At 37.9% G+C, this 25,493-nt stretch overlaps 3 protein-coding genes across 17 annotated transcripts; 1 reads left to right on the top strand and 2 right to left on the bottom strand.

Moving 5' to 3' along the window:
- Positions 1-1,824: 1,824 nt before the first annotated feature.
- Positions 1,825-7,507, bottom strand: LOC116712261 (PI-PLC X domain-containing protein 2-like). The gene is given in 9 exon segments (XM_032552143.1): positions 1,825-1,881; positions 1,883-1,985; positions 2,862-2,992; positions 3,657-3,767; positions 4,782-4,937; positions 5,056-5,109; positions 6,563-6,682; positions 6,785-6,921; positions 7,251-7,507. Coding segments are annotated over 9 exon segments (972 nt in total). The 5' UTR covers positions 7,354-7,507.
- A 2,230-nt stretch (positions 7,508-9,737) lies between these two features.
- On the top strand, positions 9,738-21,568 carry mak (male germ cell-associated kinase). Of its 12 annotated transcripts, XM_032550963.1 has the most exons (17): positions 9,742-9,860; positions 11,737-11,897; positions 11,982-12,359; positions 13,789-13,843; positions 14,333-14,454; positions 15,844-15,926; positions 16,642-16,774; positions 16,913-17,084; positions 17,484-17,651; positions 17,774-18,019; positions 18,092-18,297; positions 18,422-18,561; positions 18,754-18,900; positions 19,612-19,698; positions 20,030-20,149; positions 20,317-20,418; positions 20,920-21,568. In XM_032550963.1, exons 3-17 carry the CDS (start codon positions 12,259-12,261, stop codon positions 21,078-21,080), a joined length of 2,043 nt encoding a protein of 680 aa, XP_032406854.1. In that variant the 5' UTR covers positions 9,742-9,860; positions 11,737-11,897; positions 11,982-12,258; the 3' UTR covers positions 21,081-21,568. The 12 variants fall into 12 exon arrangements, with proteins under 12 accessions (XP_032406858.1, XP_032406853.1, XP_032406857.1 ...); XM_032550967.1 differs by lacking the exon at positions 11,737-11,897 and having other exon boundaries at positions 9,738-9,860; positions 20,356-20,418; XM_032550962.1 differs by lacking the exon at positions 11,737-11,897 and having other exon boundaries at positions 9,738-9,860.
- Positions 21,569-21,605: 37 nt separating this feature from the next.
- tmem14ca (transmembrane protein 14Ca) lies at positions 21,606-23,858 on the bottom strand. Of its 4 annotated transcripts, none has more exons than XM_032550981.1 (5): positions 23,694-23,858; positions 23,100-23,184; positions 22,331-22,432; positions 22,001-22,088; positions 21,606-21,796 (listed from the first exon to the last, which is right to left on the bottom strand). In XM_032550981.1, exons 2-5 carry the CDS (start codon positions 23,173-23,175, stop codon positions 21,736-21,738), a joined length of 327 nt encoding a protein of 108 aa, XP_032406872.1. In that variant the 5' UTR covers positions 23,176-23,184; positions 23,694-23,858; the 3' UTR covers positions 21,606-21,735. The 4 variants fall into 4 exon arrangements, with proteins under 4 accessions (XP_032406872.1, XP_032406873.1, XP_032406874.1 ...); XM_032550982.1 differs by having other exon boundaries at positions 23,679-23,819; XM_032550983.1 differs by lacking the exon at positions 23,694-23,858 and adding an exon at positions 23,443-23,591.
- Between the last annotated feature and the right edge of the window lie 1,635 nt (positions 23,859-25,493).

Below are 25,493 nucleotides of genomic sequence, written 5' to 3'. Positions count from 1 at the left end.
GAGCTTTTTTTTTCCCCTTCCTTATTTTTACATCAAACCCAACAAATTGTAACCATAAAAAGTGCAACTGTTTATTTTTATGGGTGCACATGCTTTATGGGAATTGTGGCAAAAGTTCCACACATATTTAGCCTTGCAGAATGTACGCCCTGAAGGTGTTACTGTCTATAGCGCTTGTTAAATGCCATTCATGTTGAGACACATCTGGCCCAGTGGACTCCATGCCCAAAACCTACAAATAAAAAGTAAACAAAAAATAAATTAATTAATTAAAAAAATAACAGCACACATGTTTCCCCTCAACTTCATTGAGGTAAACTGAAGAGTGAAAAAGTCCTAGCTAGGGCCAATTTGAAAATGCATTTGTTTTTCATTACCTTTTACTGCTACATGCAGTAACTGTAAAAAGAGAGCACAACCCATTTATCAATGGTAGGGATTTAGGTCTCATTTCCCTCCGCCCACCAAAACAACAACGTGGTCTCTACCAGGTTTTATTATTTTAAATATGTTCTCAGAGACAATTAACACCTTTATTTATTTTGAAATAAACAAATGCAAAGCTGCCCTTTTATATGATTTGGGAGGAAAATTTAGAACCAGGCGCATCTGATCAAATACGCTGGAGTAACTAGGCATTGTCAGCAGTGACTTCCTGTGTAAAAGCAGTAAACTTCAGCAGTTTGCCAGTCGTCTGTCGACGGCAAGAAGGAAAGATAGTGATCACCTTGGGTAAGCAATTCTAGCTACCCAAGTCTGGGTAGAGTTATAAGGCGATTTACAAACAATTTGAAAATTATTACTGTATAATGAAAAAATATATATATATAGATATATATATATATATGGATAAATATATATATATATATATATATATATATATATATATATATATATATATAGATAGATAGATAGATAAATATATATATAGACTAGTGGCAAACATCAGCAGAAAACTTTCCAGGAACGGACGTCCTGCTGGAAAGACAATAAACCCCAAAGAGGCCAAAGTCAGGCCAAATAGTGAAACTGTGGAAATCCATGTCAGACTCGATAGGCTTGACTTAACCTGTTACATGCTGACATTCATAGAAGTACATTTAGAAAAAAATAAAATAAAAAAGGTGTAACAAGAGTGACTTGCTGGGAAAGCTCGTCAGTAGAAAGTGTCAAAAAAATAACATAATGACATTTGAATTTGCTAATCTGCATCTGAATGAACAGCTAGACTTCTGGACCGGTAGAGGCGTTTCAACTTAATACTTAGTCCGATCTTCGAAAAACTTGGTGGAGGCTGTTGGGTATTTTCTTATTACTGTCTATGTTCATAAATAGACATTCTGTGTTTGTATATTAATCACCATTTTGATAAAAAACAGATCTAGATGTAAAAGATTAACAGCATGTCTAGGATTATTATAACCGTGGTAACAAATGGGTGGTCTGTATAACAGTTACATTTCATAGCAGCGATGTGAGGTATATCCCTGTGTAAAATTGAATACAAACCACTCTTCCCCTGCTTTCCCAAACTCCTCTTGGCTGTATTGTAAAATTTAGGCTGAACTGAATTGTCTGCAAGTAAAATCGAAGTGTTCCAGGAATATTTAAAGGCTTACAAATTTCTGCAATCCCTGGCATTTAACTTGAGTCGTTGAATTAGAAACTGAAGCTTTCCAGGCAGCAGAAAAGCTGCCTGCGTACCAGCTACAAAACCTCCTGAAAGTCAATAACGTCATGTGTATTAATGAAGCCATTTTATCCAAACAAGGAAGAAGGTATGAAACCAAACCATCTGAGCTCTCGTCAAAAATGGGGCATGTGTCATCTGGGTTTGCGTTCTGACTCAGACAGCAGTAGGTTGTTGAGTTTAATCACAACTGTTGGCAAAGTCAGTGAGCTCCACAAAGTCTGAAGTGATGATGTTGACTCCATCCACTCCTGGCCGTTGACTCTGAACCCAAGACATTATGGTTGGCAGGTTTCTAGATTGATGAAAGTAGACAGACTATTAGAGACAACAAAGTTAGAACTATCTTGTATTCCAAACATGCTTTATTTGAAGCAGGTATGGAACAGAAGATAGCTTTAGATAAACCTTTGGTTTCCTTTAAAGGAAATTAAAAGTTAATTTCCTCATTCTGGTTGGTTACACTTGTAGAAACTGTTGCAATATATACTGTCAAACTCCAATTTGGTCAGCTTTTTGTATTGGCCTTCTAACTTTTTTTGAGCCTGCTGTTGGTGTTCTGAAATATAGGATAATGTGGGAGAAAACGTATCTAAAGAAAATAAGCTAGCTGCAACTCCCACACTCTTGCCTTGGAGTCACTCCTCTGCATTCCTTCTTTTTTCACTCCTACCAGGCACAACAAATTCAGAGACAGACCTAATGTGGCTGTATCACTTTAAACACCCAAATATATGTCCCCCGTCAGAGCCTAACAGAACAAAACCTGGAAGCTAATGTGTTTATCTGCTTGTGGTACGCAATTGTACTTCCCGAGAAGTGCAAAAGTAGACCACCTCCCGTTTCCTTCCAGTCCATCGGGGATGATATGCCGCAACATAATGTGCTGGTCCCATATTTTTCTTATCTGAAGGTATGAAGAGTATTTTCTCTGTGTCAGGATTTCGGCTTCATTTTGAGCTTTCTTGAAGGCTAGAGGAAGTCAATCCCTGGAGAGTGAGTGCAACCATATAAGGTTTCTCTAGAAAAAACTGAGATATATCTGAGGCATGACGTGCAAATGAGAACATCTGCACCTTGCATTTTGATCGTAAGCGACAATGTGTGCACATAGCATGATGTACAAGATTTTTTTTTAAAAAGTAACTAATTTATGTAGTTTGGTACTTACCTTTCTACCAGGTATTCACGCAGCCCCCACACCAAACCTTTTGCTACAGTGTTGGCTGTAGGAGTGAGGATAGCCTGGGTGACATGGAAGGATCCCTGTTTGTTTCTTTCTTTCAATGTGGTTTCCAGAAACTAAGAGAAAGTTAAATAAAAGGGGGAGAAAAAAAAACTTATTGAAAAAGAAAATGAGCACACAAATTTTGTTTGCACGGTTACGCAAGGATGAGCTGCAAACATTGTCCACAAAGGCTTATTTTAGGTAAGCAGAGAAACAATGTGTCTGAGACATGAAGGCATGCAGCAGGGGAAGAAAACATTGTAGTTGGGTGACAAAATAGAAAAGACAGAGTAAATTGTTCTGATTGTCATGTTAACCCAGAGAGTGGCAAAAGGTGATTTCGTTCTTAGATTTGACATTTGGAACATAGATTTAACTCCAGAGACGTTTCGTCATTGCTCATTAACTGTGGACAATCCAATATTATCAGTGCCTCTCATCTCAGGTTCAAGTACATCATCTCTTTAGATTAGGTCTGGACTTTGACTTCTCATTTCTAAACATAACCTTTACTCTCATTTAACCATTTTCCCTGGCAGACTTGTTTGTGAGCGTATGGGTCTTATTCTCCTGTATGAGTGATTTTCCGTTTTCTACTTTCAGGTTGATATCTTTACGTTTTATTTTACAAAACATTTTTTTTGTTTGTTTTTTTTTTGTACCTGCTGTGTATGCATAGTGATGTTATCCTAATGTGAGGGCGAAGAATCAACAGAAGAAATGCTGTTGTTGTCTTACCTGTATAAGCTTGTTGGGCTCAGTGGTGTTTGCCCAAGGAGCAGGGATTTTATTGCCAGGCCACATTACAGGGATACCTTGTGCTGAAGGATGATGGTAGAACACAATGACCTGTAAAGGGGCGAAATAATTAATAAGATATTTGTACCTTAATATATTAGTTTACAATTCTCATGTGAGATGCCTGAATTCAGTCCTACCTTTCCTTTGTGTGTCTTAAAGAATGAACCCCACTTCTATTGTTTAAGCATTACTAGCATTTCCTACTCTACGATATGTACATTTTTCTTAGGATTTAATCATGAGACGTTCATCGGAAGCAGTTGTGAAAAAAAGAGAGATACAGAAAACTAAAAGTGTCCAGAATTTGACAAGCATAACAAAGAGAAATGCTGCCCCCTTCAGGTACTTAAAGCACAGCTCTACGTTTACTCATCCTCTCCTTTTCTTGTCTCCTGCACTATCGCTGGTACCTCTGCCAAGTAGGCTAAGTCAGCAAAAGATTAGGGTCACAGGACAAGTAATGATAGTAGGCTATTTTCATCTGATAGAGCTCTGGACACGCTCAGTAGTAGCAGCCACAGAAATGTGGGGTTTCTCAGAAATGGTTGCCAGTCTGTCATATTTATTTACATGCGTATAATTGTGTTTAACATTTACAATGAGGAAAAAACAAAACAAAACAAAAAACCCAAAAGGAACAATGCACGTTAAATAATAAAAGCAAAAGATATAGCTTGTCTAAGAGAGTTTGGTGAAAAGATTTTGTAGATTTTGTAAGTCAGTAGTGAAGTCAAACAGAAACGACTGCGCTTAAAGTTAACGTTGGGGAAAAGGGAAAGTACAGTTGCAAGACAGAACAAGTGTTAATGGGATGACACCCACCTCTGATTCCTTCTTAGAAATGTCAAAGGCAGCTGGGATTACCTGACATTCATTGATCTCTCCACCACACGCACACTCACATGTTGGTTCTCTTATAGATGCAGAAAATGCACTTTATATGCATTTACTGCTTTAAAAGGAATAAAGCTGTTGTAGAAATTGACTGGAGGGGGGGCAAAGAAAGCAAAAAACAAATAAAACATCCAGATGAAAAGTTCTGCTGCAGTGTTCGGATCTCACCTGATATTTCTTCTCCCACAGGTAGTTCAGAGTAATGTTCTCCACTGCACAGTCGCTGCACAACTTGCTGCCAAACACTTCCTGTAGCATACGGATGAGGTACACATGGTGATCTTCATCCATGGCGTAGTAATGATTGAAGTCCAAAAGCACGACCTTAATCCAGAATGGAATCAACAATTCATCTAAACATTTATCTGTGTTATAAAAAAGATACTGAGAAGTATTAAATACTACTACTACTACTAATAATACTATTAAGAATGATTCTTACCTCTTTCTTGTGTCTGCTCAAGAAAGAGTTAATTTCCAACAGGCCGTCTCTCACCTTTACAGTCAGATTGAAGACAAGCCAATGATGAGTTGATGGATGGAACAAAAGGTCTGTTGCTAATGCAGGTATGAAGAAATGCTGCTTTTTGTTTGGTCACAGTTTTAAATCTTTTACAAGGGAGACCTAGCCAAGCTCAGAGATCAGACTTTAAAATGCTGTTGTTAGCTTATAAATTATTGAATGGCTTAGCATCACAATACATTAAAGATATGTTGTTGTTTTATCAGCCTTCCAGAACTCTCAGGTGTTCTAGTTCTGGTCTGCTCTGCATCCCCAGAACCAGAACCACCACAAATATGGAACAAACTTCCAGAAAATTGAAAAACAGCTAAAACACAGAGATTCTTTAAATCAGGGCTAAAAAACCCCCCCAGCTGGTTAACATTAACCAATATATTTGATATGTATTGATTATTTTGATGATGCCCCTCAACAAAATGTTACTGATTTCTCAATTTCGCAACTGCATGCGATTTTAATGACTTTTTATTTTAGTGTTTTTATGATCTTAAGCGCTTTAAACTGCCTTCTTGCTGAAATGTATTATACAAATAAACTCATTGACAGACGACAGCAACGGCAAAGTTACATGGAAAACAAACACATGTTAAAGTTTGCTCACATAAAACACTTACACACAGACAACGTAAACTGCAAAGATACCGTGTAAAGGCTTTAGAGAACAAGGAAGTTGCCATGTTTGAGAAATCAGTGCAGGTTCTGTTGCACACAGTTTCATCTCAGGCCCCGTCAGTTAATTCTCACCACTGAGATCAACAAGACATTTTGTCCACTTAAATGCTGCTCAATTATTATTATTATTATTATTATTATTATTATTATTATTATTATTATTATTATTATTATTATTATTATTTTCTAGCCATCCTTTTTTCACTGGAGAAATGTTTACGAGTAAAAGTCTATGTTGATCATCATTACAGCCTTTCTGGCAGCAATGACCATGACACAGTCGCAGCGATTTAAACCTCCCTTTCTTACTCAAAATGAAAAATGATGCTCAGTGTACCGTACTTGCTGACAGGTGATGAATACATTTATTTGTGTTAACAAGCTGGTGCCTCCATCATACATGGTGGGGGGGAGTAAAATTGATGATGTGCTACATTATGAATAAATAACAATAATGATGATTTGTATAGGGAACAGTTGGAATGACCCATTTCAGACAAAGAATGTTTACAGCTAAGCACGCCCTTTGATCCCTACTCTGGGTCATCTCCATGCCCTACTTAGTGACACACAATACTGCAAGAATACCATTACTCTTGCAGAAACAAACCCCCAAAAGACAAACTGTTACAATAAGCTGAAAAATAGTTAAACACTTATCTATTGTTTTCAACAGAAACATATTTGAAATAATATATTAAGTAGTGTGACTCGACGCGATTGTGGGTGGGTTTTTTTTTCTTTCTTTACTCACCTTGTGTCCAAAGAGGCCATGGATGAAGTAGATCTCATTTCCAGGCTCACCTGGTTTAGAAGACACCCTGAGATCGAAGTAACGAATTCCTGCATCTAATTGCTCCCTGAATGTCAGGTTCTGGGAATACAGATCACAGAATATTTTAGAAGAGGCTGCAAATCCGTACATGGAAGAACAAATCTTCAAAATTGTAACTTTTCTGTATTTTGAGATTGGTACCTGTGTCATTGACCACTTCACCATGACTTTCTTGGCTAGCACGCTGAACATGGTGGCTAGGTACTTTACATAAAACTTCTGATCAGGGCCCACAGGGGCATGCACATCCACCCAGAAGGTGAAGGAGTCATGAGAACCTGGAACAAAGGATGAAACATGTTGCTGCTAATGAAACGTGCATGACGAAGAGAGGAAAAATTGCATCTGTATGGAAACTGAGGAGCAGACAAGGCAGATAAAACAAGATGAAAGCAATAAAACTCGGGGGGGGGGAATACTTGACTTGGAGAGTTTGGTTTTTCTGGATAATTGGTCCACAATTGCCTACCCTGAATGGACTAAGAGATCAACTCTTCTTCACATCATTCAGTCAAAATACACAGAGCGATAATTACATTCCTTTCCACCCTATTGTCAAATTTTCCATCTGTTCTCTCCTGTTCTATCCCCAATTCTTCCTGCTCACCTGGCACAGCAAGATACTTGAGAGGCATGGCACTGAGTATGGAGGGAAGCGCACCCATCCAGTCAGCATGGACATTCCCAATCCCAGCAGGTCTCGTCCTCATGTCCCTCAGTAGGCTGCCTGCCAACGTCCTGGTCAGGAAACTGTTCTTTGGTACAAGCGCACTGCCTTCAAACGGATCACCATGTGCTCCCAGTAGGTAACAATCCACAGCAGGTCATCGTGGAATGTTGCAATTAATTTATTTCATTGCAGTGTCAAAAAAATAATAAATAAAAAACTCTACTTTGGTTGTGACTCGATTGTTCCTGACGATTTGTGCTCTCACACCGGCATTGCTGGTCATCCTTAATGAGACCGGCAGGGAACTAACGACCACAATAATCCTCTTAAGTCCATTTCCACTGGTTACACCCTCTTCCCTGCCCATCCTGGTACGTCTGAGCTTAACCTGTTCTTTGTGTGAGCTAGAATCATCAATGAGAAGTACAGACACCGGTAAAAAACTGCTGGAGGAAAGGAAATTGCCTCAGATCTTCATGTTGTCCAGAGTCAGCAAATACTGATGTGTGGATCGGTTAGATGACCTGCGCATAAAGAATTAATCTGATCACATGGATCAGATTAGGACAGCCACATAGTTGATATAGAATGACACACCCAACCCAACTTCATCATCAAATATCTTATTTCTTCTGGCCATGTTGTCTTGCAAACTCGAGAAAACTCACTTTCGATAAAGTGCCTTGCAAATGTGACGCCTCTTAAACTATTGGGAATTTTATGCGATAGATCAACACCAAGTAGTATATCATTGGGACAGAAAATGATACATTGTGTTCAACATTTAACAACAACAAAAAAAAGTCTGTTGAATGCACTGTGAACAGCTCCTTTCAGAGCAGTCATCAGACGCTTGACCAGGGGTGACCAGGTTCCGTCCCTGAGAGCTACTATCCTGCAAATAATGCAATGCTCCTGTTACATGACAGTTTACTGCTCTAATGTAATGGGTTTTAAATGTTTCCTTCTCTGAAAAACACACCAGCAATAAATTTCAGGCTCTGAAAGGAGTGCAGGGATTATTTAAATCCACAAGGGGGCTGTCCTGAACTGTCTTACACTAAAGACTGAGCATGAAAGAGAATTAAACCCAACCATAGTTATTGTTTTAGTATAATGTAGAAAGTATGTGACGTTAGTTACACACAGAAAAACTATTTCTGGCTGTTACATGCAGTGGTGGCTGCAGGTAGGATTTCTCCCCCAATTCAGGTTGCTGCTGAGCTCTGGCGGGTTAAGCAGGCCCAGTTGGTTTCACTCTGCCTCTTGATTAGCAGAGTATAAGGCTAGCTGGGAAACTGACTTTCAGGACCTCTTGGCCAATTGGGCAGCATGTGTGCTGCAGCTTTGTGGTGCTGGGGTGGAGGATTTGTCTGCTAAAAACTAGGGTTTCTAGCAGACAAATCCTCAAACAAATAAACTTTAAATTCTAATGAATACTAGAACCGGAAGACATTTTAAATGTCCAAATGTCCAAAATAAATTTAAGTGTCTTCTTCCTGTTAGGACCAGAAGAAGAAGGGGACTCCTTCTCTTCGGTCCTCCACTCAGCAGCTTTCTTTTCTTGTCAGTTGGGTTTTTATTTTCCATCACAACAACATAATAAATGTTGATGAAAATAATTAATCTCTTATTTCCTGTTTCTCCTTTTTATTTGTATCTGAGCAGTGGGGGAGTTTCATCAGGTGTCCCACAGCGGCTTAGCTGTGTAACTTCTGGACTATTTTAAATAGTCCACTTTAAAATCAAACAGGCCTAATAAAATTATGAATAAATTAATAAATAGTAGATAACTTCTTATCAAATAGCCCAGAAGATATCATACAAAAAATGGTTATGACATTTGTTTAAACGTAAAAAAAGAGTTCAAATAATTGAAGTTTGTAGTGTTGTTGGTTCCCCTGTAAACCAAAAATAAATCATGCTGCGCCATCTACTGGTGCAAAATCTATACTGCTTTCACATGATGTAAATCTCGTAATATGTCAATTTTTCCTGACCATTAGGCGTGTATTTATTTAGTGTTAGAAAAACTATTCACTTCCTCTCCGTTCTCGAAGCAATTTTTTAAGAGGGGGTGGAGGGTGTCAAAATGAAACTAAAAATAGGAATGGGCTAAAGCTAGTTAATGGTTTTAACTTTTGACCTTATCTAACATACTTGTCGATGAAGGGCCATGAAGGGGGCTGGCACCTGTCCTCCAGCTTAACTTTCGACATATTTGCTTGAAAATAGATCTTTGTAAGGTTAAATAAAAAATACATATAAAATGGCAACATAAATGTTAATTTATCAGTCACACATTTCCAAAAGGGTTAGGATTAGGGTTAGTCCTTGAAGGACAACATTCCCCATAAAGCATTGCGCTTCTTGTCACCTGGTAGCCGAACAAAGGAGTCACGTTTGTGTGTACGTTTCCATGGAAAGGAGTCAGGCGGACACACGCACGCACGCAGTTTATCGTGTGAGCTGTGATACAGATACTACGTCCAGTTTATGAGGAGCTATCAGAGGAGACAGACAAGCGGCTGCGGAAACGAGCGACTGGTGAGTTTAAAAACACACAGAGGAAAAACTAGAGGGAATTACTGCTTACTGATAAGAAGCAATGGAGAAAGTGAGCTGTTAGAAACGGACATGCCAGAAACTAATTTAAGCACGGCCTTATTAAACAGCGGTCACTATGAATTGTGTATAGTTGCCTGACAAAACTGTCTAATGAAGGTCAGTTTATTTGTTTGACGTGTAGGTTTTTCAGGAAGGCATGGCTACTGAATTTGAATAAGTTCTGATAAGTAACGTTAATATTATTTAATTCAGTGAGCATTATCACATGAAGTAGTTTTTTTTCTCCCACTTATGCAGTCAGGTTGGTATCTGAGAGGAACTGACCTTGAATAGCTTCCGAATGTCATGTGGTCTAGGTACATCTTAATTCCTTTTAATCCCTCCACAGCAGATTGCAGGCCAGCAGACCTCTGGCCTTTATTCTCCTTTAGCTGCTCATTGTCTCAATGCGACCTGGATGGAGCAGGTACTTGTTTCGAGGGAGTACCTATAATAATAACTTGAAGAAAGATACATTTAATTCCCGATGAGTTGCACAAATTATTATTCTTAATTTTGGAGATGAGTTACACGATAGTAGGGAGATTTATAATGAAATCAATTTTACATAGCCTTTGTCCGTAGCTTATTTCTCTGAAGTTAATTTATATTGTGTAAGCAACACACGACTACTATTCATTGTGTTTTCTCTATTTTAGTGAAATTTTGTGAAACATCTATAGTGTATATTAGACAGTGATTCTCCCAAAAACAAATACAATAAACAAATACAATAAATATAAAAAATATATTAAACAAATACAATAAAAACTATAAATTTTTTGTCATTTCTTGACCTTTAGATTCCTTTGTTATATGATAAACATATAAACTTATATAGCTATATGTGTCTTTTTAATGGAATAGCATGTTAAGAAACATTTTATTTATTTCCTTGAAAGACTGACCATAAGTACTTTGGGACTTTTTTATATAGTATTCTTTGTAGCTTAGCAACTGTTAGAAAAACAACAACAACAACAATAAGTAACTGTTGCTAACTTATTTTGCAGCATGCCGGATTATTTTAGCCAGGATACAAGTTTAATTTTTGTTTGAGTTGTATCCAGATAAATAGCATTTTTATGATAAGCCAAAGATGAATCTGTTCTGCAAACTAAAACACTTTAAATAAAACTTGAAAAAAAAGCTTGAGGTTTGGACCAGTAAGAACACATTTAGCTGCTCGGGAGTATCTTGTGTTGCAACAAAACACTAACAGCTAAGCTAGGGGCGGCCATCACTGTTTTCAAACTAAGATTGGATGAAGTGTATTTGCTCCTCCTTTGCAGGCTACCAACCAGAGTAAAAAGCTCGATATTATAAAAAGAAGAAAGCAAAACATGCCCAATATTCTGCGCAATAACTACTTGAAAACTACATCTTTAATCAACACTTATTCTGTTTTGCTTTTGTTCTGAAGCCTATGAATCTAAGTCAAAATAATATGTAAATGTTATTGATAACAATTATAACTATAAGCATCACCATATTATTTCAACAACAGTCTGTTTCTATTTTAAATAAAAGCAACTATTTTGTAATAACGTATTAATTTCTGGCACTGTGGCGCAAGCTTAAAGAGAAAATGAGGTTTATTGTAAGGGCTCTGTAGTTGTTGTCCCTGTAATTCTGCAGGAACCTTTAGGGTGGGGGATTTTCCTCAACATAACAACCAAACTGTGTGATCACTACACCCTGTGGCGTCGATCAAATCCTCCTGCCAGGCAGTGAGCTTGGGGGATGTTGTGGATGCCGGTAAGCGTGTTGGTGATGTAACAACCTATTTACATCTCCCATGGACTAATCCCTCCAGGGCTGGCCTTGTCATCACCCCGGGGTGATCATGTCACAGCTTCCTACACGTCTAAAGTGCTGCACACCTGATCCTTCTCATCCAGGCAAAAAACAAGAAGTGATCAGAGCATCATCTTTATCCCGTCTCTCTTCTAATTCAGATTTATGAGATTGTTTAAGGTGATTAGGAGTCTATAAATAATGTTCCATTTAGAATTGACATGTTGCTAATGGATTTTTTTTTCTTTTTTTTTTCATTTTCAGATGCTTCTTTACTACAAACTTAACTACATCACTGATGGTGATGGACAAGACAAGAAACTGCAAGAAGGCCTTTAAACTCCTGACTCAGTAGATGTGGAACATTTTCCCTGGTTGAAGATTTTTCATTTTGGAATAGAAGAAGTGAAATCTTTTGTCGGTCAGACCAAACATTAGGTCAAATGAAGAAAACAGGAAAGTAATTTCAACTGTTACATCAGAGCTGCTCACCTAACACATAAAGAGAACTGAGACGCTGATGAAACAATTTTAAGAGAAGATGAATCGCTACACCACCCTGAAGCAGCTGGGTGATGGCACCTACGGCAGTGTGCTGATGGGGAGAAGCAACGAGTCTGGAGAACTCGTAGCCATCAAGAGGCAGGGATTTAATTTTGTTTCTTGTTAAACCATTGTAAATACTTCAAGTTACCTAAAGCAAAAATTCAGAAGTTAGAATAGAATAATAGTTAGACAGCTTAATAATATGACACATTTACATATAAATATATTTTCAACAATGATTATTTGAACTGCAGGAACGTACACAAAAATTCAAAACAAAACATATACCATGCTCAAATTGCTTTTATCTGAAAACAGACAAGCAACAATTATTGATATTGATGGTAAAATGAGACAATTACAGTCTTGATGTTATCTATGATGTTTTTATTTAGATTTTTGACACTTGTACAGGAGCAACACATAATTTTAATTGTGCAGAACATTATATTTTTCTGTCCTAAGGTCTTTCATAGAGTAACAGAAGTCTAACATCTAGGTGGCAAATTTGATGGTTCTGTTTGCATACAGGTAGAGCCTGCAGCTGGTTTCTTTGCAGATGGTTCACTTATACTTTATTAATTGTTGTTGTAGATCAGCATTACTTTAATATTAGTAATGAGATGCCCTCCTTTTGCCTTTACAATATGAATATCCACATTTTTCGAGACCAGAAATATTTCCAAACATTACTGCTTTGCTTTGTTTTCTGAGATATTCAGCACAAAGTACTATAAATTAAATAGAAAAATAAATCCAGTTATATGGAAATCTTTAAAGTGGAGCTTTTGTTATATGAAATATCTGAAATTCTCAAGCAGTCATTGTTAACAGATGTAATATACAACTATAGAATTAGGCCCTGGGTTAATTAGCCTATTTCAGCTTTCTTGCGATCAATAGTGCAAACAAACCAGTAGCCTACATTTCTTTGTCCAACACGCGGCCACGGTGTTCAATAATAGACGAGAAACCTGGGAGATGGGTTCACTTGTTGATCGTTTGGTTACCATGCAAGATAATACATGTGATGACGGCAAAAGGCAGAGAAAGTAGAGGGTGGGGCGTGTCAGGTTCCTGATGTTGTGGAGCAGATGAGGAGAAAAGGATTTGTGCTCAGTCTATCTCTTATGTAATTCCAGAGGGTGGGAGAGATATTGTTGATTTGAGAGGATAAACCAGTGTCAGCTGGCATAATGCTTCCCATGCATGTGGTAAAATATATTATAACAACACTGGCAAATTAATTGGTGATGTCCAAATGTGAAAAAGGAATGTTTCACAACAAGAAGAGTCACTGTGGCTGTAAAATCTTGGACCCTTGAAGGTTTGTTCTTGTAATAATGTAAGCTGCAACTTAAGACACGTCAAAAGGATTGAATTATTTATAGAGTGACACAAAAGACATAGTGCTATTACTGCGAAGATAATAATAGTGCTATGTTACGTGTTCAAGATAAGATAATTTCTTTTGCTGCACACCTACACATCAGCATCTCAGTTTTTAATTTCCTGTCTTTCCTAGGATGAAGAGAAAGTTCTACTCATGGGAAGAATGTATGAATCTAAGGGAAGTCAAGGTATGGATGGTCACTGGCATCACTGAAACCCAGGGAAGGAATTCAAATAGGCTGCTTTGAGATGCAAGAAATGCAACACACTTGATCAAGAACCAGTGTCAGTGCTTGAAACTGAAGTGGTTTGACAGGAGCTTCAGTGTCAGTGTGCCGATTAAAGATGAAGTCAGAGAAAAAGTGTGGACAAAACGATTTATAAAGTGAAATATATTTTCTGCGGAGACTTGCAGGTTGTTTGTTGAATTCATTCAGCGCTGTTAATTACAGCTCTTTAGGAGAAATCGAGATCATCAGAAATATGTATTAGAAGGTGATAAATTTGCAAAACCAGCGTTGACGTTCACCGCAAAATTGACACTGCATCTTCTAAGAATGGTGCATCCATCTAACAGAAGTGTCAATTTGTTGTTAATGTACATAAATAAGCATGATCTTTCAGGCTTTATAGTGTGATTTTTTTGTCTTTCACATTGTCTCTCTCTCTCTCTGCAGTCTTTGAAGAAACTGAACCATGCGAATGTGGTGAAACTAAAGGAGGTTATCAGAGAGAATGATCACCTCTACTTTGTTTTTGAGTACATGAAAGAAAACCTGTATCAGCTAATGAAGGACAGGTAAGAAGAGAAAGAACACAGTCTGTGTACTCATGGTTTATAGTGATATTACAGTATCAGAAATATCTGGATCACAAAAAAGTATCTTAAAATGTTTTAGACAACAGGGTTTCCCTCAGTGTATAATAAGCCTGGCGGGCCACCAGGCTTTACTTGTGCCCCCACCAGGCTTGGTATTGTTAATTTATTAGTTTTTTTAATGATTACCTTTTTTAAGACTTTATAGTTGGTGTTTATGTATTAATCTACCAGTCTTTAAAAAATGTGTAACTGTCAAATGATATTTCCAAATTTTCTGTCAACATTTTTTAGCTCTAAATCACGGCGGGTGGCTGGATGATTGCTGTAGCGCCCTTAGAACCAGCCTCAGCAAGTTTTCTGGGGGAAATCCTGGACAAGTATTATTACTATTGGGTGTTTGTTGTCTATGTTTTCCTAGGAATATTTTAATTTTATTTCCTAATGCATTGTAAAAAAAATAATAGTAATCAACAGCCCTCAGACTTAAGAGTCTCATCTCAAGAGGCCTTGATGTTTATGCCAGCTAGGATACGCCCCAGTGTGCATACTTGCAGAGCACAGTTGGGTCTTTCCGGTAAAAACAAAACATAGACAAGAGAATCTGTTCCTAGTGTTTTATAATCAAAAAGAATAGTCACTAAACATTGCTCTACAAGAGAACTATAATTGTGATGATTTTTTTGTCTGATTGCCCCTCCAAATGAAATGTCAATTTGTATGTTTACAGAAGAAAATTGTTTCCTGAGTCAGTGATAAGAAACATAAGCTTTCAGATTTTGCAAGGCCTGTCATTTATTCACAAGCACGGTAGGTGTACCGTGCTGGGGTCATGCTTTCAGATCTGTGAGAGCTGTTTCATTCTGCAAGATTCAGTGTGAAAGTATTGACATTATTTTCAAATCTAAATTCCAGAGGAAAATTGTGACACTGCATTAAGTGATTTTCCAAAGAACAATAGCTGCATTGTTTTAAATGCATCAAATTCTTGCAGTATGTGAACGCTCCATAACTTGCCTGATGGAAACATTTGTCTAACTCTCTGATCTGTTCTGTTTCTATGTGATGAAAGGATGCATGGATGCTCTCACTTTTTATCTTTAGGTATTAATTGTTTTAACTAGATGACAACATCACAAATAAGAAAAAAAAATAGTTATAATATTTATAAAATATATGGGTTGTAATGTGACAAATTATCCAAAAAAAAGTTCAAGGGTTGCAAAAATTATTGCATAAAAGCACTATAAACATCCAAGCATCCCTCCATCCAAAATGCATGCACCTTTCCAGACTTCTCTTTTCTTAACATTTTTCTTTGCTTTCCCTTCTATCCTTTCTTCTCCTTTTTTCTCTTTGATGTGCTGTTAGAGAGAATAAGATGTTCACAGAGAATGAAATTAGGAACATCATGTTTCAAGTGCTGTCTGGGTTGGCTTTTGTGCATAAGCATGGTAAGGGGCTTTGTCATTTTTCTCTTTTGGAAAAAGTAACATAACCTTTTGCTTTTTAGGTTTGATATATTTCATGTAAACAATCTTGTCACCGTGACCCATGAGAAGGAATACATTGCATATGCAAATACATTGGCGTTATTAGGTATAGCCACTAGGTCTGCCCATGCTTTCTCTTGAATAAAATTTATAGAGACATACAGCAAAATATATCTTTTGAGGCCATTAAACACTTTCACCCCTTTGGTTATATTTGATTGATTTACAAACAGGTGATTCCATTATCTAAATATGGGAGAGATTTTTCAGTTTCTTACAATACACAACCTTCTGAACTCACATCTCATTAGAAATGTGGAGTGAATGAAATATTTGCTGGTAAATTTGTGTTGTTTGATTGTAATTGAGTATTTAATCAAAAGTGAGTTAAGCTCAAAAGACTGGCGGTCAGTGGATGACAAGATTGTCCGTTTTGGCCCAAAACACAAAAATAAAAACTGGATTTTGTTGATATTGTCTTACATTTAAAGCCCAGCTGACGCACAGTAAATTTATTTAGCGCAGGAATGAAAATGAAATGGAGTAATCTTTTCTAAGCAGGGAGTTAATTATTTAATTTTTCAGCCAATCAGAGGGTGGATTCAAAATATTTCCTGTCATATTTTCATCATTATCTTGCTGCCTGATTATAAACTCTGAGTTCTAATTTTTCCAGGTTTCTTCCATCGAGACATGAAGCCAGAGAACCTGCTGTGCATGGGTCCAGAACTGGTTAAAATAGCCGACTTTGGACTGGCCAGAGAGATCCGCTCCAAACCTCCTTACACAGACTATGTTTCAACAAGATGGTAAAAAAAATAGATTTCCTGCATTTGGAGAAGTATGATGTTAAAGCAGTAGATTTTTTGCCAAAAAGCTTAGATTTTTTTAATCTTATGCTGATTGAAATCAACTTTTATACTGAGGTATTTCTGGTCTGCGTCAAGGTACCGCGCCCCTGAGGTGTTGCTAAGGTCATCTACCTACAGCTCTCCTATTGATCTATGGGCTGTGGGCTGCATCATGGCTGAACTTTACACCCTTAGACCTCTTTTTCCTGGAAATAGTGAAGTGGATGAAATCTTTAAGATCTGCCAAGTTCTGGGCACCGTTAAAAAGGTGAGAAATTTCTGGACGGAAAGAGGTGGAAAAGACTGCCTTAACTTTAGCTGCTCCTGTAAAGTTATAACTATTTTATTGGTATTACTACGAAGATATCTTAAGACAGCATTGCTCAGCCCTAATATCTATATTTAAAAGGGTGGTGGGGGGGGGGGTTCTTTATCATTTTATCCAGTTATTAAGAGCCAATGTGGAAGCCATTGCGACCCCAAAGTTGCAGGTTGCAGACCCCTGGGTTTGAGAAAGTAACAAAAATATAGAATTATTTTATATTTTATGTAACAAAACAGTTAAATGCCCTTTTAAAAATGCTTTGTAAAGACAAAATTTGATAGGCAAGGTTTTGTTTTTTTTTTAAATTTTTTCACCTGATGATTTGATTATCTTTACAATTAGATGGATTGGCCAGAGGGCTACCAACTAGCATCTGCCATGAATTTCCGCTTTCCCCAATGTGTGCCGACCAACTTGAAGACCCTTATTCCAAATGCCAGCAAGGAGGCTATTGCACTGATGCAGGACTTTCTGCAGTGGGACCCTAAGAAAAGGCCCACTGCTGTACAGGTAGGCAAAACTAATGTTCTGACATAAAGGCTTAACACTTAGTCCAGTGTTCATGCTTTTAAATTGTATATTGGTAGTAACAGTTTAACATATTCTACCCGTTTTGTTCTCTCCCCGGCAAGGCCTTGCGGTATCCTTACTTCCAAGTAGGCCAAGTGTTGGGGCCTCGTCCTCAGAGCCAAGAGACTAAGAAGGTCAAAGCTCGTCCGATGGTTCAGAAGCAGCTCTCTGAGTCAAAGACAGATCCCCAGCAGTCATCGTCAGACTCCAAAGCTTCCGCATCTTCAAGAAACTATTTGCAGCATCAGCCTCTTCAGCAGATCCCAATGCCTCAGGTTGACAGTAAAACCGAAGGCATCACCCATGCAGTGAGTAGCCTAATACAATTCTTAAACACCTCTGTATGGATCAAAACATAATACCCCCCTTTTTTTTATCAGAAGGCAACATCAATGGGCAGTGAAAAGGCTGTAGGCGGCAGCGGGATGGGGCTGCTGAAGAGTGGTCGTCGTCGCTGGGGTCAGGCAGTATCCAAGACATCAGACAGCTGGGATGAATCCGACCAATCGGAAACCGCCGCCTCCAACTCCAAGAAACCTAGCCTGGGGACTGCAGAGGGGGATAGGAAACAAGAGCACTGCTCACAGTAAGTGTTGTAAAGTGCTAAACGTGTGGCAAATTCCAGTTATGAGGCGCATCATTGTACGGTTGATAAAACTGTAACAATTAAACTGTTTTTTATTATTATTAATATTTGAATTTGTTTGCAGGCCCAAAGAGCAGAAACCTCTATATTCATTTAGCACAGTTACAAAAATTCCCAGCAATGTTAAAGTTGGCCAAGCAGATTATAATCTTCCTGGATCAGCAGCACGGCAGCACTATCTCGGCCAGTCTCGCTACCTACCAGGTAAGACAAATGGACAGCCTTCTTTGTGCCTAATAGGAGCACAATTCATCAAAAAAAAATTTTTAAATATGAAATAAGTATTTTTGTGACATATACAGTACTTTACACATACATTTATCAGTCCATACAACCACCTATTACCTAAACCTGCTTATCATTACCAATCCTATGTAAAATATTTGTTGTTTTAAGGTTTAATTGGCAAGAGTCAGACTTCCTCTGGAGAGAAGGAGTTGAGTGCAATGACACTGCGGGACCTGTGGGAGAACTCCTCACACATTGCAAATAAACCACTTTGCCCTATTGGAGGAGGATTAGCCGTCACCAGAGCTAATGCAGGTAACGACAGCTAATGGCTAATGCAGAAATGCTACATGGTGTTTTGTAGAGTGTACACTGGAGCAAACTCAGACTCTGAGACTCAGATTTTAATATGTAGATACATGTAATAATGCTGTTTGAAAAGGAAAAATTGTCACATTACTATTCATCTCATACATTCACAAGTTACATTTTTAGCCTTTGTACCTCTCAGTTTTGGTGTGCAAGTTTTCCCTTTTGTAACTCCAAAGTGTAGTAAATGTATTTTTCAAACAACAACGTTTATAAAGTTATGTTTACATTAACAAATAAAAAAAACCCATAATGTTATGTTGCTCAACTACAGTTCTAAGGCTTGTTAGCAGCTGTAGGGTCACAGCAGACAAGCTTTGGGTTCAGGGCTCCGGAAGTGTTAAGGATCTTACTTAGATCATTTTTTAGTCTGTAGTGTAAGCAGCCACACAATATCTACCCCCTTTACCTTGCCCGCCTTTCTTCACCTTGTCTTTTCCTTTCATTATGTATTTATGAGATTCGGTCTGACTGTGCTTCTTAAATGACCACTAACTGTATTCACCTCTTTTCATTTTTTCTTCACCTGTCTTTGTTTTACTATTATTTCAAAGTATTTCTTCTTTTACAGCTTCGTTATCCTAAATCTTTTTTTCTTTCTTTCTTTCCTACTGCCTGCATCACTTCTTCAACTCCTCCACTTTGCTGTGAGATTAGAAGAGAATGCCACTAAATCGGTGGATAGCACCCCAGAGAAAACAGTTGTCAAAGAAAGAATACTGGAGAAAATTGATCTGTCTAAAGGTACTTCAATTAAATTACTTACAAGTTAAAAAAATAGTGATACAAATGCAGACACATTTCAAATTTGCATTCCATTAATGTACAAAAGTTATATGCAATTTAGGGAGAAAGCTTGATTAAATAGCCAGAGTTGTGGCAACTCCAACCTAAGTCATTCAAACTGAGACTGAAATAAATGTAACTCGAACAGCTGTGATTTCAGTATTTTATATTTTTATTCATTTATAATTCATCTATCTGTTTTACTCTAGTTTAGGCTAGTTGAGTTTGTATTAATCAGTATACACAGACAAAATACACACTCTCAAAATGTGTCTTTTGTTTCTTAAAGGGAACTTTGTGAGCACCAAGTACAACCTCTCCAGTGGTTACATCCCTTCTTTCCAAAAGAAAGAGGTTGGGACGGTGGGACAGAGAATCCAGCTTGCCCCTTTGGCTGGCCAGCACTCAAGTAAGAATTTCACCGGTTATTTGTTTTCAGATGGTAAAAACCTTCCACACCTGTTTGATTTAAGCTTGCTTCTTTGTCAGTGGACACTGTTCTCTTTTTCTAGTCTATTCCTTTGCACCTCCCTTTCAAAAGTTATTCAACCTTTTCCTCTCATTTCTTTACTTCAGTCAATCTTTCTTCTAATTCTTCTCCTGATCATAAAAAAGAAAAGACCAAATCTGCAAAACTCAAGCCCATTTCCAACTCTTCACTGAGTGAAACTAATGAAGGTACTCGTTTTGTAGCCGATTGTGTTTTTCTTTCTTTTTTATTAATTGGCTGATTACGTCATTGAATGTTTTAATTGCAAATTTCTATATTTTTTTAATTTTATATAACTACTCTGATTTTTAAAAAAAAAGTTATATTCCATAAATTGGAATATGCATCCTGTTGAGGCTTATTAGCTTAAAAGTAGCTTTTGAAAGTAATCTTTCAGCAGGTAATAAACATACTTTTCATTTAGCCCACATTTCTGTATTATAAATGTTTTTGTCATATGTAATATTCCAATCTTAAATGTTGTTTTCATAAGCAAAGAAAATCCTCATAATTAACAGGAATAAAGGCTTGGACACATCAATCTATGTGTAGATACTCTATACAATGCGTTTCACTTAATAAATTGAGTTAACTTTGCAGTAATATTTTAACTCGTCAAATACGTATGCATATATGTTGCTTGTTGTAAATTGGAAGTAGAAACACAACAGTCTGCCGGTTCCCTTCAGATTACGAGGGCTGGAAGAGGCGGACAGACAGGACTCAGATGAAGGGCAGCAGCTTTTCAGCATTGGGGAAAACGTCTGGTAATCTCCTGAGCAGAGCTCCTGCGGTGCAGCCAGTTCACGGCCGGGTCGACTGGACATCCAAGTACGGCGGAAACCGATAATCCAAGAAAACAGGGCGCAACGACTGTCTGCTGTCCTTGGATTTGTGTCCTCATCTTTGACAACAAATATAAATGCTGAGCAGTTTTTGCCACCTAACTCATCAAGCACGCAGGATAAATATGTCACACCAATATGTGGTAAACCGACCAGCTTGTACATGTTTGCCAATACTGCTAGGGAGTCTCAAAGTATTCTTTAGAGATCCAGTATGAGCAAGTCCAACTGTTAATGCTTGCATATTTTAAGTAGGACTTGAACGCATCAGAGAGATGTACCTTTTTAAAAACTTTTTATTTTGTTGTAAATAACCGTTTGTCAAGAAGTCTGCAAAGCTAAGTTCAGACAGTTTCTGTTTTTGTGTTTAGGTTACAGTTGTGAAGGATTCTCTTGATACTGTAGAGCAACTCTTGGACTCTTTGTATCATGCAATGAAAAAAAATGTAACATTTTGTATTTATTTTATACTAATAAACATATAGATGTTCAAGGTGTATTTATAAAAAAAAAAAAAGACAAAACATACATTTCTGTACAAATGATACATTTTATTATCAAACATTTTTGACCAGAGTAACACAGAATGTCAAATTCCAAGAGGATGCTCCATAACATGGCCAGATAGAAGCTGAATACTGTTCTTGAAGAGCTTTAACCTCATGAGGACGCTGTAGGTTTCTGGAGCAACGTCAAACTAAGCTTCCCCACCATCAGCAGGCTGAAACGAGATGATCACGTTAAAAACGCTTCAAGCAAAAATAAAATGACTTCAAGTTAGCTGAAAAAACATGACGAACATTTAGCACCTGGAATCAATTGTTAAAGTCCACTCAAAAACCGCCAAATCCACGTTTTTTTTAAATTTTATTTTACCCACTCTGCGAATATCCTTTCTGGAGTTTGATGCACTAATAGAACAAACCTTGCTCCTGCCATCAAACCAGCTGGCATGAACTTCCTCGACCCGTAGAATCTCTTCCCCATGATGGCGGACAGAGCTCCTGATGTAGCTGCGATATTAAAAGTGATGGTTAGTGAACCGAGTCATGAGGAAGGATAATAACCTTGTTCAATTCAAAACATAATAAACTGCAACTGCTTTCTTGTGGATAAATACGTTTGATTTCAATTTTTATTTTTATTTTTTACTAATTGCCTGAGTTTTAAAACTAGACATTTCACTAAACCCCTAGTTCTGAGTTGTTCCTAAACCAATGTTTTGCCACTGTTTGTGTCAGCATATTTGACATACCTAGAGACACCCAAACATTATTCGGGTCGTTGGAGATCTGGTAGGCTCCAAAACCTGCAAGTCCCCCAAAGAGCAAACCGGCAGCCAGTGAGGGAACACTGCCTGTGTGTGTGAGAGAGAGAAGAATATTGAGGAAGAAAACATCCGACACTAATTACTCAAAACTTTTTTTATGGGAGAACATAATCGTTTTAAAAGGTAAACTCGAGAATATCACAATAATATCACTTATGGAGAATGTGTTATTATTAAATTATTTCAGTTTACCTTGATGTTGACAGTAGAGAACATTTCTTAAAGAGCTGAAAAATGTTATGGAAGTTCATCTCTTTTTTTTTTTTTTACATTAGGTTTTGAGAATTGTGTTCTTCAAAAAGTTATTTTTTTTCTGAATTCGACAGCCAAAACAGCTGAAACAAAAGTCCATTTCTTGCCGATTTAGTTTTTTAATCATAAGCTATTTTATTTCAGTGCAATACATGCAAAAACATATCGTTTATGTTAGGAAACTACTCAATTTAGTTACAGAAAAGTCAGTCACAAAACAAAAAAAAGGGAAGAGGTTGGAACTGTATCTGCTATACTTGTAGATACTCCCGACATACTATTCTTTTGGTCCTACAAATTAATAGACATGCCTCATTTGTTTACATTGTACTTTTTAGAAGTAATCCGCAACATGTCCTCTAAGATGAACTGTGCACAGCAGCATTCACTGAAGTGAACGGAGAGGGACAGTGATCCCAGATGAACGGGAAACATTTCCCACCTGCTTTCACGTAGCCAACGACTCCTCCGGATGCCACCAGAGTGGCATATCCGTATCCTATCCAGTCCACAGACATGTTGGATGCCTGTCACAGAAACCCAGCAGTGTTAGTAAGACAGCAAACACTTAAAACGCTGCAAACGTTCAAACTAACGCAACGACGCCCTCTGTTTTGACCCGATTATTACATACTCACACATGCAGAGCCATTATTTAAGACGTTGCATTTCTCCTCATGTGACAAGGAGCTGTTGCTAAAAGCCAAGTAACCCAACAGAAAGTATGGCAACATTATGACCCGTCTGAGAAATGTTGACGAAATGTTGCTATATAAGACACTCACCAGATCTCACTAAACAGATGGGCGCATGTCTAAGTAAGCGCGTTTGGCTTAAAAGATAAGACCAGCATGCGACACAGAGCAGAGACCCGTAGCTTTGGCTGGGATAGCAAACCACGCAGAGAGCAAAGCTAAACTCTACAGACAAAACAAAACACGGCTTTCAATGGCGGAATGTGTCGGTGTGGCAAAAGAAAAACGAAAAGAAAAAAAATCTAATAAAGTTCAAAAGAACCTACAAAAGGACACCCAACCTTGCTCCTTGCTTGTCCTCTGTCTCCACCGCCGGCAGCTTGTTCTCCCCCGAACACAGATTAAGGTGGCGCACAAAAGCCCTGAACCTAGTTTGGTGGCCGATGGGAAATGTAGGCGTACCTCTGCAGAAATCTCGGATGTGGCGGTACGATCCTCAAACATGTCAAGATCCGGCAAAAGAAACAAACAAACAATAAATAAATAAATAAATAGACTGTTACTTTTTAAATCATGTATTTAAAAAGTACATGATAAATACCACGAATATTAAATTCGTGGTATTTATTACAAACGGAATAATATACGAACGTGTTTAAGTCATCCCGTTAATTATGGTTCAAGTCTTTTAAAAACCTAACATGCAGCATCTCAAAAAACAAAAAGGAAAAAAAAAAAAAAAAAAGATCCTCTGCCTCTATGCTCCTCCTCTTAGCGGTTTGTTTGAAATTGAATTGAAATAATCTTGATCTGAGAAGTGGACACTGGTCCATCGAGGAACAGTCCAGTTGTTCTCAACACCTCTAATTCGGTCCTGTTCCTTCTAAAGACTTTACCGGCAACACTTGATTATTGCGTTGCAATGTCAAACCGAAAACGTCACACTTTTAGCAGCCACAAGGGGGCACCACAGGATTATTTTAGAACTGTGATCCGGTTAAGGTCATAAGCGTGCTCAATTTAAAGTTGCTCTTTTTATATGTTAATTTCGACTGGCTCTGAACTCTGTTCAGAGTTTAAATAAATAAGTACGTAAGTAAATAAATAAATATGTTCCAATTGTGCAACAGGCAAGTGTGGTGGGTTACCACTCAAATTCTTCTTTTTTTATTGAGTGTTTATGAAAACGAACTAAGACATCATTTGAACCAGGTTTATATTTTGTACTTATCTAAACCAAATTAAGGTCAAAGCTGATTTATAGATCAATTAATTAATATAACTCCAATCGTTCTTAGTGCACAGATTCATCCCAACTGGGTTCCGGGAACCTGCCTTGGCGTGTTGTGTTCCGTCGCAAAAGAAAGGTGGCGCTAGAATACAGTTTAATTTCCAACCCTCAACTATAGGTTCTGTTGCAATAAAGAAAAAAAAAAAAAAAAAGAATTACAGCTAATTACACAAGGCATTTGAACCATGAAGCTGTTGGCGTGATTGCTACGTCTGTTCACCGGAAGACGAAAGAAGACGATTCACCGTCCAGATTCATAAGATCCATGAATGTGTTATTCACGATCATATCCACAACCAGAAGAAATGAGTTCTAATGTTTGACAAGTGGAAATGAATGAGGTGAGTTAAAACAAAAATAAAAAAATAAGCAATAATAACAAAGGGACCATTCTTAAATAATTAATTCATAAATTATATATACATATTGGCCAACCGGTGTTAACCATAGCTCGCGTTGTAAAACCTGACCGGAGGGCCGCCGCCTGCTGTGTGGAGGAGCCCGAAGCCAGGCCCCATACACATGCAGGCTGGATATTCAAACGGGGCCCCGCTCCACTCTTAAGAGGAGCCAATCCTCTGACGGCTCTTCTTCAAAAGTTACTCCTCTCCTGCGCAGACCCCCAAACAATATTTCTGATCCGATCACTACCTCCCTTTTTCCCCTTCTCCTTTCCCCCCCGCCCCCCTCCTCTCCTTTGTCCAGGTCTGCGCTATATAGCTGCAGGTAGTGTGTGTGTATGCGTGTGTATGGGTGTGTGGGTGTGTGTGTGTAGTTAAAACGTGTTCGCCTTTGAAGTCAAACATCTTGTTTTAAATATTAACACCAGAAAAATCTATAGATAGACTCC

The sequence above is a fragment of the Xiphophorus hellerii genome, chromosome 21 (genome assembly GCF_003331165.1).
Source record: "Xiphophorus hellerii strain 12219 chromosome 21, Xiphophorus_hellerii-4.1, whole genome shotgun sequence".
Classification (NCBI taxonomy): domain Eukaryota; kingdom Metazoa; phylum Chordata; class Actinopteri; order Cyprinodontiformes; family Poeciliidae; genus Xiphophorus; species Xiphophorus hellerii.
The sequence above is the reverse complement of the archived record's forward strand: the minus strand, read 5'-3'. Positions and strand labels throughout refer to the sequence as shown.